Source organism: Pleurodeles waltl, chromosome 4_1 (assembly GCF_031143425.1).
Source record: "Pleurodeles waltl isolate 20211129_DDA chromosome 4_1, aPleWal1.hap1.20221129, whole genome shotgun sequence".
In the NCBI taxonomy this organism is placed as follows: domain Eukaryota; kingdom Metazoa; phylum Chordata; class Amphibia; order Caudata; family Salamandridae; genus Pleurodeles; species Pleurodeles waltl.
Genome location: NC_090442.1, coordinates 140070435 through 140086490, shown reverse-complemented (window position 1 = coordinate 140086490; position 16056 = coordinate 140070435). Strand labels below are relative to the sequence as shown.

The following is a 16056-nucleotide window of genomic DNA, read 5'->3' as shown; positions in this document are numbered from 1 at the left end:
AAAGTAGGACTTAGTGAAGAGTCCTGAGGCACCCCTACAGAGGGGGGCCACCCACACAATTTGTCCTCAGTTCAGAATGTTCTGAAGCCTGTTCAAAGACATAGACAATCAGTGTTAAGACGCACATAGGAGGGATTGTGCGCTGCAAGAACAAAGGACAGTGTTTATTTTTAAAGGGGCAGTGTGTCGACAGGGTGCAGGATGGGCTAATGCATGGACAGTGATTATGAAAATGAAAGTATGGAATAGTCAAGATTGATATGGTAACTGCAGTGATGGCTCATGATTATAGTGTACAATTACATGTATGTGTACAACAATATCATTCAACCGAGGTGAAAATATTGGCAGTGTACTGAGTTAATAAAACAATGAAAGTGCTAATAATAATCATAATGCAAGTATAATTAACATGGAGTACCTGTACTGTAGTACTCAATGGATGTATCAAGGACTCTGTAGTGCCAGTGGGACTAACTAAGGCATACAGATATGTAATGGCATACACATAGTCTCACAATAGTATTGCAGGTAAGTTGGTGTTAAATACAGGATGTAATGAGATAAGGGATTGTGGGACAATAAAGCGTGTGAGAAAAGAGGGAAAAACCGAAACAAGGGTGTGAGTGGATATGACTGTGCTCTGGAATGGAAGTAATTATAAAGCAGCAATCCATTCATCAGCTGACTTCAGTCCATTGTTTGTGGGGTCACAACTGAGACTCCATTTGCATTCCAACGTGGATAAAGTGGTGTCGAGGTTACCACCTTGTGGTGGATTTTTTGCAAAATCCACACCTGTCAGTCATTATAAATTACAGAATGATTCAATTAAGTGTAATGCTCAACAAAAGGAGCATTCTGGACCTTACAACAGAGGGTGCTTCTGTATTGTGTATTTCTCAGATGTTTTGTGTTGTTTGTTCGATGTAAACACAGCTAGTAGAGCATTTAATTCAATAAATTACGTCGGTCGGATTACAGTTTGAAAACTAACTGGAGATTTTGTGTAATATGTTGGTAATTGAATACTGTTGTCTTGGAAGTGTAATCACATGGTATGCAGTTCTCACATCTAGAATGTCCATTTGGAGTTGGAAGGTCTCACGTCGAGGCCGTTGTGTCTTCTGTAGGTACAAACATTGACTAATGATATGTCCTTTCATAAAGGGAAACAAAGGCAAGTCTAATGAGTGGTTAACGTGAACATATCAAATTCCAGTATATTTTGACACCTTAACTACTTTGTAGGCTAAGTTGCAAACGTGGTTACACAACTTATTTTATTCAATGACTGCTTCATTTTGAGGGCAGAAAAGATTCCAGATTCCCTAGCTGAAGCTCTTTTCCTTGATCATCTTATCGAGTTTTTAGGGTAGTCACAATCAGCCAACTTCTGTCAGAGGATGGTTTTGTCTCTAAAAATTCATTTTTAAATTTACAGTCCCTGAAGTCTCAGGAAGTGACCAAATGGTAGACGATCATTTAGGGTACGTGGATGGCAACTGTAATGCTGTAAAAGAGTGTTTATTTCTCTGTTTTTTTCTAAAGAAGGTGGTCTGTACTTTCACAATTTTGGACAGTAATGTCCAAATAGTCAATATTAGATTTACTTTAATGATGGGTAAAACGTAGGTATCCTGATGTTATCAGAAAATAGACTGCTCCTGTGTAAAATGTGCATACACTCAAGGATGCGCAAAAATATAATGGCAAAACAGCCAACATCGACATTTCTTTTCTTTGGCTGTAATAATCTCCATCAAATCAGAAAAGGTTTTTGTCAGTGCTATTCGAAGATGTGAAATTAGAAAGCAAGGGTGGACCGTGAAAGGCCTGATTCTTCAGTTAAGAGCTCTATGACTTCTATGACTTTTTCTTGTGGGATATTGGGATATAATAACTGAGCATTAAGGGTGACCAAGAGTTTGTGCGTAAAGTCAAAATCTAGATTCTCAGTCAGGTTCATGATGTAAGTACTCTCTTTTACACGTCAGTCAAGGGTTCAAAGTTGCACATCCAAAAATTTGTGAAATTGCCCCAGGGCTCTAAAATTGAACTTTAACCTGATAGAATAGGATTTCCTGTTGGATCACTGCTATTCATATGGCTTTTGGGCAGTGTGTATGATACCAGAGTTCAGGGATGTGTATTATTAAGAAAGAGATACCTATTCTCACTAATGAAACACTCTTGTTTTGCTACCTCTGTCAACTGTAATTTTTGTGTTTGCCTTGAATCAGTATTCCTATACCTCTGTCAGAAGGATTAATCACAATATTGTCAATATTTAGAAGATCCAGGAGGGCCTTTCCTTTTCACAAAACTGATATTTTATGGTCTATAATGATCTGATTGTATAATCTGATAAGTCTTTCATCACCAGTTTTTTTAAAGCCATTATGTCAGAGGGTATGGTGTTATTACTAAGATTGAAAGTGGAGCGTGGGCGAAAGTGGGTGGTGTCATGGCTGGGTATAGCTGGATTTTTGCAAAAAATTGCAACATTTCTGTGTGTATGCAGAAAAGATAGGATCTTTCTGTGATGACAAAGAAGGGGCCTTTAATCAACAAGGATATGTCTGCTAAGGATATGTATGGGGTGGGAGATTGACAAAACATTCTCAAACAGATGTGTCTGTCCACTAGTCCAGGAGCTGATGACCGGCTAAGTCACTGTCACCATGACATGATTCTCGAAACTAAGAATATATGTTCTTTTCCCTCAAATTGAGCACCTTTTGTGATATTGCTGGTTCCTTTAACCAATGGAATCAAGAGATATCCCTGACTAGGCCTCTGAAAATAAGTGCTTGTACCAAGCCAACACAAATCCAGACCTCAGTTGATCATAGGCAATCCCTCAAGGGATTAAGTTCATTACTTGACAATAACCTTGAATACAATTGGTGAAGTGAGATGTTTTTCCCTGTAGCTAATCTATTAGTAGTAGCTACATGTAGTTTATAAAACAAGGATGAAAGGGCTGAGTCACCAGGACAGTGTTGATGGCAGCTGAAAAATAACCTGACCCAGTTCAGAATCTGCCCCTGAGAAACGTTTGAGTTTTTTAAGGTATTGATAAGTGCTGAGTTACAATTTCACCCCCTAAGTTGTATGAAGTTAATATGTTTTGTATTCTGTGAAGTTGTGAAGTTTGTAAACCTCTAGCTCATCGGGGTGTGAGGACTGATTAGGCTAGCTGCAATGGATTATAATGGCAGGACAGGTCTTTTTATTTGTCTCTGCCAGGGAGAGTCGTGTACCTGCATGTGTGCGTGTATGTGTGCAGTTACAAAAGGAAATACACACTTCTATTACGTCAGTGACAGGTACTCATAAACATAGGTTTACAATGTTGGAGGCAGGTGAGTGCCCTTTCAACATGTGAATTGCAGCGCTTCTTCAAAGCACCATGAGGCCTTTTATGGTGTGTGGACAGTATGAGGCAGAGGGTATATTTGATGTTAGGGGAAATCTCCTGGCTTTTCCCCCCAAGAGTTGGAGAGATAGTTAAGGGGAAGCCTCTCCCTCTTTTCTTGGGTCTCCCATGATATGGGAAGAGCTACCCACTCCACCCACCTTCCTTCTGGCACTGTGAGACAAAGAGTGTGACTGGATCTGTTTGGAAGGATTCCATGCACGTTTGAAGTTTTAAACCAGTCCCAGAGTGGGACCTTTGGAATACACAAACTGTGCCTGCAAACTTTATAAATGTGAGCCAGATACCACCTGTCACCATGCCAAACCTTCAAATTTACCATAGTACATGGTCCTGCAGAAGTGGAGACTGAACAACTCTTCTCCAGGGTTGGGGTCACTGTCTGTCCATCTTGGCCAGGTTTTGGAACAGGAAGTTGGAAATTCTGCAACCTGCCTCGGGAAGAGCTGCTCTTAGTCTGTTGTGAGGGAAGGAGTTGATTGACTACATAGCAGGGGTGCTAAAGGTACCCTTGCACAAAGAAGAGGCTGTCTAGAAATTGAGGACTGCAAGTAGCTGGAGTATGAGGGCCATACGTTATCCCATTGCAACCAGGAAAGGATCTGCATTGTCAGGCCATGTGGTGAGGCACTGACACCATGGTGCCCTTAAGGTGTGCACAGAAGCGCCTGTGATGGGTTGGCACTCACAGAAATCATGGCTTCTGGTTTACCCCATAGAGAATGAAGTGCCTTTGGTTGTTTGATGCCTAGAATAACTTTCCTGGACCAAAAGAAACCAAAGCACACTGCAGAGATGTTTGATTCTATATAATATAACAACAAGTCATTCTTAGGCATTCCGGTGGATCTAAACTGCAAACTGAGGTGGGCTCTTTACTTTATTTGGCTAGTGGGTGTGTGTTTGGGCCCAAGGAAGGACCAAAGGAGAAGATCTGCCCAACGATGATCAGATCCAGCAGAGCACATCCTTCTGCTCTTGTGTGTGTTCTATGCTTCACCTTCTCAGCAAGATCACACACCACCTGTAACTGTGTAGCCCCTTCCCACAGCCACCGGAGGAACACTGGAAACTAAAGCACCTTGAGACATTTGAATCTACATCCAATTCACGGCAGCCAGCATTTACTTGGACAGTAACTTGGGCCCCCAGTGGGTGAAAGCTGCAACCTGGGATGGGCTCTATTCTCTATTTGGGTGGTGGGTTTGTGTTTGGGCTCAAAGAAGGACCCCAAGAGAAGATTGAGCCACCCAGGATCAGAGCCAGCGGAGTTCAGCCTCCCCCTCATGTGTGTTCATCACGCTGCCTCTTCCACTGAAAACAAGCACCAGTTCACAAGACAAGTATACCTTAGACAGCATGAGCATCAGCAGGGCTTGTGCTAACTCCACATGACTATGTTTAGTGGCTACATAGGATCGCACACCACCAGTAACCGTGCAGCCCCTTCTGCAGCCAGCTGAAGCGGGCCCGACAATCCCCACTCTAAAATTAATGTACAGGGCATGGGAGCAATGTTGTGGGAGAACTGCGACTGGGACAATTCACTTGCCAGCTCGGACTAAGTTGTATGTTTTTTGGGGTGAAATAGCAAGGATCCGAAATGGGCTTAGAACATTTGCACCCGGCACTTTCCCTGTGAGATTGATGAGCTTGCACTGCCTCTATTATACACTTCCTAACTACTGGGAACAGCATCCACTAATACCAATTGGTTCCTTCACAGAATGATGGCTACATTTCTATTGTGTACCATATTTGCATGCTCTGACTTTTAAATACTGCATTGCATTGTGTGTGGAAGTAAAAGACCTTTTTTGGTAAGTAAAAGCACTGTCTGGACAAATATTTGGACCGCTTGCCTTTGCTAGCTCAAGAACCATGTGGTAAAGTGGTAGCCTTGGTCCTCAGTTTTGATGTTTAACAGTTCAATAGTAAGGAAAAGGCCCAGGACACCAGCGGTAAAAGGCTCTTGTTACATTGTGAGCTCAGTAACTCCTGATTGCTCTGGAACTCCTGAAAAAGTTCCCATACTATCCTACACCATTGATCTTCACTTGTTTTATTTCCTTGACCTTGGCAAACTTCAAGAAGGCTGTGCAGTTTCTCAAATATGTTAGAGAATTTGTGGTAACAAAGAACGCGTTGTAATTTCACACACCAAGAATATTAATGAGAAGCCAATGTTTAACCAAATGCAGCTGTAAGATTAACCAAAACAGACACAGCACTATCACAATACCATACAGCCAAGCATGTTGAGCACCAGTAGGGTTCCAGTCTCAAGGTAGCAGCACATACTTGACCTAAGGGATGAGATGCTATAAGGTCAGATTCTAGCTTCCCACCTACACAGCTCATTAGCTTTCTCTTTGAAAGTCAAACTGGTTGTTAACCACCGTACCATTCCAATAGCAGGCGTGTCACTTACCATGTTCCAAAAGAAGCATGTAGAAAGCTGTGCATCAAGAAATAAATATATCTGTTGTATTTTCCACCCAGTAAATTGAAGAGAATTACAAACAGACTGTATATCTATGGCAGGGAGACGATATAGAAAGAGTATGCTGGCACATGGCATTAATAATAACTAGGTTATCAGGACCCCGTGGTTAGAAAAATCATTATTCCTCAGTTGTTTTGAGAGAAAGAACTAAATCAGCTAATACAAAACAGATTGCACATTATTTTGAAACTGTTGAATCATTCAAGAGAAAATATGCACATTTTCATTGGATGGCCCCTAGAGAAGTTCAAGTTCCTAAGATTATCTAAGCAATGATTCAGACCTAGTCTATAGCTTAAAGTGATAATTAGTAGCAAAACTGAGCAACAGTAGAGGCTTTGACCTGTATGTAGTGGAGTCTAAGTTCTTTTGGAGACATGATCAGTCGGGTATAAACAGAAAAGGTATGTTTTAGATACTTGCTGAAAGGTAGAACCATGGGTTTACTTGTTAGGTATGATGGCAGGCAGTTCCAGAAGCTTGTTGTAGCCCCTGAGAGATTTGGTTCGGTGCACATCATCTTAATTTCAGGTGTTTCCAGAAATAAAGAGTTTTTTCCTGAGAGTATTTTTGACTACTTGAGATTATTAACAAGTCTGTCAGATAAGCTATCATGGCTTAATCCTTGCTTTCATAAAAAGGAAGTGCATGTATTATTGTCTTATAGCCCACTGCCGAAGGCTATACTCGTTGTTAAAGGTCCTGAACCTAAGTCATAGGCCTGAGCCGCAGGTGAGGGCCAATAACAAGGGAGAGGGCTTTTAGTAACCGGTTTATGCCCAAGGAAGAAGGGTTATATGGTTATTAGAACATTCCACCCACTGAGGGTAAAATGTTCTAAATTGAAAAGGGAGAAATAGAACGACAAACATTGGAATGTTTGGGTAAAAGGCTTATACCAGCCATTGGAAGCGGTGAGCCGCTGTCTTCAGTGGAGCTCTCAGCATTCTATTGTTCTAATTAAAAATATGTGTTATGTGTCCAAACTTTCTAGTGATAATGATAGAAGTCTAGTATTGAATGTAGGCCTGCTTTGATAAGGTCAAATGGAGATTGTGCCAAAGTCTAGTAGATACATGGCTGGCACAGCAGTTTTCATATATGTAAGTAAGGAAAGTTATGCTAAATTGGTGAGGGAATGGATGTGAAAATTGGCTGATTTGTTAATTTTGCTAATGTCTGTGACAGAAGACAGTATTGGCTCAAGTGTAAATCCGAACTTGCTGATCTCGAGGGTGACAGAGAGAAACCAGCTGCCTTGAGTTAACTGATTAGAGCTTGAAATAATTTGTTTCTCTGTTTGAGAAACATGAGAAAGAATTATATTGTCAAGGGTTTATTATATTTTCAAAGACGTATCTGACATTAAGATAGGAGTTCATCAAGATAGTGGTGGATAGATGATGTTTTGATGGCGAGTATTATTTGCTCAGACTGGTGGACAGCTGATCCCCTTGAACTCCAAGCTCAAAGGCTCTAGATGCAGACTAAATAAGAGAGGAGCCAGTAAGGAGCCCTGGATCATACCACACAACAATGCTGCCTTATAAGATAAGTGATCAACGATCTTGATCAAATAGAAATTACGCAAATTATATCAAGACTTGAACATAGAAGCTAATGGAAATTCCAAGGCTTTGTTTGAGCCTAAGATGATCATTGTATTGAAGCTGTTATTATCAAGGAGAATAAAACATGCGAGTTCCCCTCAGGTAGTATGCATGATTTTGTTTCTTGTGGAGGGAGGAACATTTTGGGTGGGTTCCAAATGTAGGTAAACATGCACTACTTTTGCACTAGTGAAACTTTGGATTCACAATTTACCTGTCTGTCGTCTATTTCTGATACAACCAACCATTATACAGTTTAAGAAATCCTTCTACCAAGCAGGAACTCCCATTATTTGCAATTAATTTTAATAGGTTTGGTACTGGCTAATTTGCTGTATTTAGCATGACTTATTTTTATCTATTGTGGCTACTCATGCCTCTACTTATGTCATGTAATTCAATTAATTAATCTAAATGTATCTGAGGCTTAAGGGAGTGTGCTGTGAGAGATGTTATACCATGTTTGCTCGTGTTTACAGATGTTTTCCACAACCTTAGATTTCCTGTGAATTACTTTTATTTCTTTTTTGTTTCATTGGTGCAGCTGTGGTCAACCTTTCTTTCTCCAGAACTGGTCCGGACAGGTCTGGATAAATCTCTGAAGGCCCTTCAACTGGACTACTTGGATCTGTTTATCATCCACTGGCCTTTCAGCTTTAAGGTAAATCTTCATTAGCAACAGTCACTAGCAGTTTAAGTGATGTGTAGAAATAATAAAATAATTAAATATGACTTTTTAAAACACACGGCTACTCCATGGAAACAGTGGTAAGCAGTGTGATCGTCTAGACGTGTTGGAAGAGCCATGTCTTCAGCTTTTTCTTATACAGGGCAGTAGTCACTACCAAGCATAGCTCCAATGGAAGATTATTCCAAGTCACCCATCCCAGACAGGTGAAGTTCCTTCTGCCCATTCTACTGCAACAGATCTCAGGGAACTTTGCCAGGAAGCAGTGGGCCGATCACAAGTTTCTGAAAGGTACATAGAAACTGACCCTGGCCCTCAGGAAACCAGCACCTGAATGTTGCAGTGCTCTGTGGACTAGGACTAGCACTCTGAAGAGAACTCTCTTTATTGGAAGCCAATGGAAGTCCTGCAAGAGCAGAGACACGTGTTCTAGGGGGCATGTTAAGAAGAATGCGGGCTGCCGAATTATGGACCACTTGAAGCTTGTTAAGCTGATTGTACGGGAGTCCTAAATATAGAGCATTGTCGTAGTCCAGTCTTGATGTACTAAGAGCCTGGATGACCACTTTTCTTGCAGACAAGGAAAAAAGTGTAGAATTCTTTTTTAATGTCCACAGAAGCCCAAAACAAGTTCTGATCACTGACATAATCTCTGGCTGAAAATAAGGATCCTTGTCCCTGGGGGCCTGGAGGTGGGGCAACTTTAGGCCACAGGGTCTGCCAATCCGGAAGATTAGGGCTGAAGAATAGTATTTCGGTTTTATCTGTGTTATATTTTAATTGATGTACCGTCATCCAGTGAAAAACAGAGAAGAAGGTTCTAATGGACTCTGCCGCAATCTCCTCTTCCTTCCCACATATAAAACAGCTGCTGAGTGTCATCTACATACATAATCACCTGGGCCCCTATGGCCTTAGCCAGCTGTGCTAGAGGGGTAAGGTATGCATTCAACAGAGTAGGGCTGAGGGCTGATCCCTGCGGCACACCCACTGTTCAACTCAAATGTTTCAGAAGAATATGGGGTAACTCATACTGCCTTGCTTTCTGTCCTTCAAAAATGAAGCTAACCAGTCTAAAGCCAATCCCCCAATTCCAGTGGCTTGGAGGTGTGCTAGGAGCATGGAGTGAGGGACCGCATCAAAGGCCCCTGACAGATCTAACGAAATCAGAACAGCCTTCCTCTCGCGTTTAGAGTAGTTCTAATGTTTTCAGTAACTTTAGTCAATGCTGTCTCAGTACAGTGTCTCAGAAAGACAGACTTGCTGGGTAATAGCAGCTTATTAGTTTTATGTTACTGAGATAGCTGTTGATTAACAAATTTTTTCAGTACCTTTGACAATGCTGGCAGTGGGAAAATTGGCCTATAATTTGATTGCTCGATGGGATTAGCTGTGGGCTTTTTCAGAAGGGGCAGAATTTTAGCCTGCTTCCATAGTGCCGGGACTAATGTCGAAGACAGTGAGGCATTGAGCACCTTATTGACCAGTGGATTCATAACGACTGCACCTATCACTAATAGCTTAGGGGGACAGGGATCTGCTGGTGATCCTGATTTGAGGGCCTGTAAGGCCCCAATGAATCTTCCAGAGAGATAGGTTAAAGGTTTAACAGTTCGGCCCTGGTAGAGGAAACCACAACACAGCTACCTGCCTCCAACTGACTCACTTCCTCTGGCTCCCTGACGCTAGGCTGGCTTGAATAGCCTTGACCTTATCTCGGAAATAAGAGGCCAACTGGTTACACTATCCTACCATGGGTTGGTGCCATCAAGTGCTTGCCTCAGGAGACGTAAAGTTTTTGACAATTCTAAAAAATTTCCCTGGATTTTTAAAAAATGTTTTAATGATTTTTATTTTATTTATACTTTTCATACAAATGCTCACAGCAAGCCAGTACAGCAGCACATATTGCATCTTTACGTGACACATTCCATTTTACGTTTTGTTCTTGGTGTGACATTTCATTAAACAGTTAATCCAACAGTTTGTCTGTATCAGGTGACGTAAGCCCTCGATGTTCCCCACCTTCCTCCCCGCTCATCCACCCACATCCGCTGTCCTTGAGCAGGTCTCTGTGAAGCATCAAAAACAATGGCATGCATTCAGGGAACGTCAGTTCTCCCTCCACTCAATTCCCTTCCCTCTGGCTCTCCCGTTTCTTTGCCAATCAAGTACTGTTTATATATTTCCCAGTACGGTGCTGGTCTACTAGTTGGAGGCGCCAACTCATAATATGCGTCCGTCTGCATATTACAATACAGCATGTCTCTATGCCATTCCTCTACCGTCGGTACCAGGCCCCGATCCCAGCGCATTGCTTTATGTCGTTTAGCTAGCAGCAGCCCAATCGTCGTTGTTGTGTAGCCATTTTAGTTATAGTTCCATGCACGTTAGTTTAACACACTAGGCCGCTGTGCACTTTAACCTAGATATATTTTATTCGGCTTCACATTGTTATTTCTACAATAACCAGTTTTACGGTCTTGTTTTATTTTTATCTGTCTAACTGTTTTTGCTTAGCCCAGCACCATGTTCTCAAACAAGACATTCTTGATCACTCTGTGCTTCATTCAAGCCTACAGTTGGGTACGTTGCCGGTGAACGTGGTAGAAGTTTAGTCTCCAACATTCGTAGAAAATTACACATCCTTACGTAGGGACATTTTCTCAGAACATCAGCTGTGTTATTATAAAAACACTTCCTAATCCCATTACGTGTTAAGAGGGAGATTCCAGCCAGGGAACCACGACTGTATGCTGATTGCTGAATGCTTCGCTACAGATGCTAAAGCAGACCACAGGCCTTTGCTCAGGTATGAGGGTTGATGTCTTCCCGGGGGAATTAGAGTTTAACATGCTGTGCTCAGATTATGACTTAGATAGGAAATAGTCCATCGATCTTAGTGACAATATGATAGCGTTATTCTTATGCTTCACTCTCCTCGTCACCATTTTAATGCTGTCATGTTGTGTCGTCCTGGTTATTGCAGCTCACGCTTTGCTATCTAAGATGCAGTTGTTTTATTAAACCAGTTATTGAAACAAATACTGCTTCTGTTTGCCACTTGTATATGAGACTGAATTGTGAATGAGAGAACCGGATGCGACCTGAGTGACCACGACTTCCCTGAGAAGCCTAATATGTCATGCAGTCGGCTGCCCAATCATCCCTATCCTTTGGTAGAGATGAGGCACTGCTAGTTAGCCGGTGCAAAACCCGGATTTAGAGCGACAAGTGTCACCCACCGTGGGTCAGACTCAGTCTCCCACACCGTTGATGATCTTGCTGCTCAAAATCCAGTAGTCTCATTAGAATAATGAGAGCCTACGCGACACCGTCACTCGGCGGCACAATTTTGGTACTCCTCTGTCCCAGCCGAGCAACACCAAGAGCGGCTCATGATCCAGACTGTGTCCCCCTATGTTCTCCAGTTCAGTGAGGATATGTTTCCAGAAGCGATAAACTCCCGGGCATGACTATGACATATGGAGGAAGACCGATTGGTCCTCCGAACACCTAGGACACCTTGCGTCTGGGCACAGCCCACATCTGTGCAGTCTTACGGGGGTGTAATATAAAACCCGGCCGTTGATTGATGAGGGTTTGTGAAGATGTGGAAGCTCAGCACCTCCACACCTTCTAGTTCCTGAATAGGGATGGGGTTACAATCCCACGCTTTCTTATATACAATAGCCACGCCACCACTTCTGTCCCCAGAACTTTCCTTTTTATAGGTTTAGTAACCTCTGGGAATAACCGTAGCTATGGTGGGAGTGGATGACTCGGATAGCCAGGTCTGTGTCACAAACATTTTATCAGACTTGTTCTCACTTATGAAGTCAAGAATATTAGTGTCATGTTTTTGTAAGGAGCGCTGAAGGGAACTGCTTGTTTCTGTCTCTATTTCCCCAAGAAGTGGTGCTTATCTTTGTCAGTAGTGGAGATTTATTTTGCCATTTACACCGGGGACAGACATAGCCCTGTTTTATCAGAGAAGCAGGGCAGTGAGGTGAACATTTGAAAGAAGGGGCCAGATCAAGCAGGTCATCTCTGTCTCTGTAAAATGGATGCGAGGTCTGCCTTCTTAAAAGCCACAGGTAGAGTGGCTGGTGCTGGCCGCCTTTGGGGTGCTGATGGGCGCAGACTGACTTGCCTTTTGCGTGCCAGTGGTGCACCTGTTGCACGTGTCAGCTTAGCATCTGTTTTTATAGTCATGACGCCCAGAGAAAAACTAGAGCAAGCACTGCCCACGATAGCGCTTCTAGAATGTTCCAATAGTGGGAAAAATGGCCGAAGTGTCTGGAAAAAAGTGAGAAAATGCTAGAACAGGCAGAATTTGACATTACAACATTCCACCTGGTGGACAGAATCAAGTAACTTTCTGCACTTGAAATAAAAATAGTCAGAATTTATCAACACTGTGCCTTAATGAGATGCTCAATGGCACAACATGACTCCCTATGCTTTGCCGACCACAAAGTAAATAATGGAGGTTGTGGGCGCGTTTCAGCTATCGGTTGTTCATCACATGTTTTTTTCAGCAAGTTGGATTGGCTACACTTTACTCCGTCAGAATGGGCCTCTGTATGCATGTACATCAAGCCTTTTTGAATGGTTGCTTAGAGACCAACTGTAATTATGAGGAGACGGAAAGTGAGGTAAACATCTCCTTCTTTATTGACTTCCTCAAAATGAATGCCCCCAACTGTTGTTCTCCCCCTCTCCCTCCCCCCAACATTCCAAAACCCCTGCGCGCAGCATCAGCCGCACGCACAGACACATGAGGGAAAGCCAAGGGAAGAAATAAAAGACACGACACACGGGGTGCAAATGACAACAACACTATACTTCTATGGAACATTACATCTTTTCCCTTTTATCAACGCTTAATTCAGTACGTAATCTTTGAATCTGACAGGTGGTACAATAGCTCTTATGGTCCTTACAGTGCCCTTTGGACTGGTTACAACTGTAGTTGAAGACATGTTGGAAGGGTTACTTTTTGCGGCATTTTCATGGCTTGTTCTACACTGTTCACTGTGGTTTGCAGGTTGGCTGTATTCAGGCAAACTATTATGAACAACTTCATGGTCCCTGCCTGGTTCTGGTAACTTAAAGCTGTCCACATTCGATCCATTCCAGCATTGACCATTATCCAACAAGACAGCTGTGCCCTTAGTTTTAACCACCCGCCTTGGCTCACTGTATTTGCTCATATTAACTCCTTTCTTCCGATATATCACTCTCACCAAATCACCAGCACTCACATTCATTTCCTTGACTGCATTTCTAGCATTATAGTTGCTACGCATGCGTTTTTGACGTTGGTCAACTAGCTTCCTCATCTCAATCTCCTTTTCCTTTAAGCTCTTTGTCTACCTTTTCTTACATGCCACTGACCAGTACGGCTGCAATTGTGTGATGGCCACTCTACCCCTGAGCAACTCAAAGGGTGTTCTGCCTGTGGTGTTGTGTGGAGTGGTGCGAAACAACCATAGTCTAGTTCTAAGAGCTGCTTCAATAGGAATGTGAGACCTTAATGCCATTTGAATAGTTTCTTTGACTAAACGATTGGCCCGCTCAACCTGCCCATTGCTTTGGGGATGGTATAAGGATGACCGTATATGTTCTATATTATTTACTTTCAGGAACATGGTAATTTCTTGTGACAGGAATTGCACTCTGTTGTCTGAGACCAGCTGACGTGGAAAGCCCTCCTTACAAAACACCTCCTTCAGGAATGTCGTCACCTCAGACATGATGGGTTGTGACACAAACTTTACTTCAATCCATTTACTAAGGTAGTCATTAATAACAATGGCATAACACATGTTTAGGGGAAGAACATTCATTGGCCCGATAAAATCGATTCCGATTTTTATCCACGGGCCTTCGGGGAACTCAACAGATAACATTGCACAACGGTGAGCAGACATGGCTTTGTCTGCTTTAGCACATACGGAACATTGGCTGACAAATATGTCAACGTTACGATTCATGGCTGGCCACTAATATCTTTCCCTAAGTTTTTGTTTAGTTCCTGTCATTCCTTCATGTGCTAGGGCCACCAACCTCCCTCTCAATGACATTGGTGCAATAAGGGTTTCACCTCTGAGGAGGACCTCATCAACAATGGTAATGCCATCTTTAATTTTTCAATATGGTTGCAATGTTTCATTCAATCACTTTTCACGCGGCCAGCCTTCCATTATGTACTTTTTCATTTCTGTAAATACATTGTCATTTCTAGTGGCCTCCTCCCATTCTTGTTTTGTAATAGCACTATGGGGCTCTTCACTATTAAACAAACATGCAACCAGAACATCATCATCCTCGTTTTCTTCACAATCAGTTTTACTAATACACGGTGCACGTGACAAGTAGTCAGCAGTAACATTCGCTTTGCCACTAATATGCTCTGTTCTGAATTGGTACTCTTCTAATTTACACACAAGCTTTGCTATTTTTGGAGTAGGTTTACTCAAACCTTTTCCATCTAGGATGCTAACTAATGGTTTGTGATCAGTACGCAAATGAACTCTTTTCCCCAAAGAAAACATTTAAACTTTGTAACAGCCCAGATACAGGCTAAAAGCTCACGTTCAGTTACTGAATATTTTGACTCAGCTCCTCTCAGTTTTTGTGAAGCAAAAGCAATACTTTTTTCCTCTTTAGCCACTCTCTGGCTTAGCACCGCCCCCAGTCCAACCTGGTTACTATGCTCTGTAGTTTTTCACTGAAAGACTGCAAGGAAGGTGCTAGCTGAAGTTCTTTTTTTATGTTTTTCATGCTTTCTTCACATATCTCATCCCATATGAACTCTGCATCCTTCTTTGTTAGCTTCCGAAGTGGTTCCACTTTTGTAGCATAATTCTGTATGAATTTAGAGTGAAATTCCCAAAAATGATGCAAGTTCTTCCTTGTTACTTGAGGTTGGTGAGTTTGAAATTGCAGATATTAGAGATGGCTTTGGTCGAACACCTTGTTCCTCAATTAGGTGCCCAAGGTACTCTACTGTTCCTTTGAAAAATTTACATTTGTCTTTTTGTAGCGTTAGACCACTGTCTTGAATTCTCTGTAATACTTTTTTTAAAATAGACAGGAGTTCTTCGTCTGTTTTACTGTAGACTAGTATGTCATCCTGAAATGAACTTACACCTTCCATATCTGAAAAAAGTTGATTAATTACTCGTTGGAAGACTGCTGATGCCGAACACAGCCCGAAAGGTAATCTACAGAATTGGTAAGCTCCTTCAGGAGTGATGAACGCTGTGTAACTCTTTGAACCTTCCTCCAACTGAACTTGATGGTAAGCTGCACTGAAGTCCAGAGTAGTGAAGAACTTTGCTTGATCCAAAGTCATCACCATCTCATTTATCAGAGGCAATGGTTGACAATCAGCTACCACGTGATTGTTGAGTTGGCGAAGATCAATGCATAAACGGATTGAGACATTCCTTTTCTTAGCCAGGACCACGGGCGACAACCACCCGGACGCATCGATGGTTTCTATTATTCCCTCATCATACCAATTCTTTAAAATAGCCTTGACCTCAGAGCGGGCTGACAAAGGTATGTTTCTTACACGTTGTTTCACGGGTTGCACTTCTTCCTTCAAAATTATTTTATGTTTGAAATTCTTTAGGCATCCCAGTTTTCCACTGAATACTTCCTTGTATTCCTCAAGAATGTTTTCCAAACTGTCTTTTTGAATACTGAACACGTAGGGCGGTTGACATGGGTTGATCAACATCATCAGGCTCTGTTGCTCCAACCAACCAAGAATGTTTTAGTCAACCAGGAACACCTT

At 42.2% G+C, this 16056-nt stretch overlaps 1 protein-coding gene across 1 annotated transcript in view; it reads left to right on the top strand.

Annotated features, from left to right (window-relative positions):
* LOC138287475 (rho crystallin-like) overlaps positions 1-16056 on the top strand; it is a 383283-nt gene that overhangs the window by 222204 nt on the left and 145023 nt on the right. The window contains exon 4 of the mRNA XM_069227917.1: positions 8103-8219. Coding sequence (XP_069084018.1) covers positions 8103-8219 — 117 coding nt within the window. The remainder of the gene's footprint in view (positions 1-8102; positions 8220-16056) is intronic.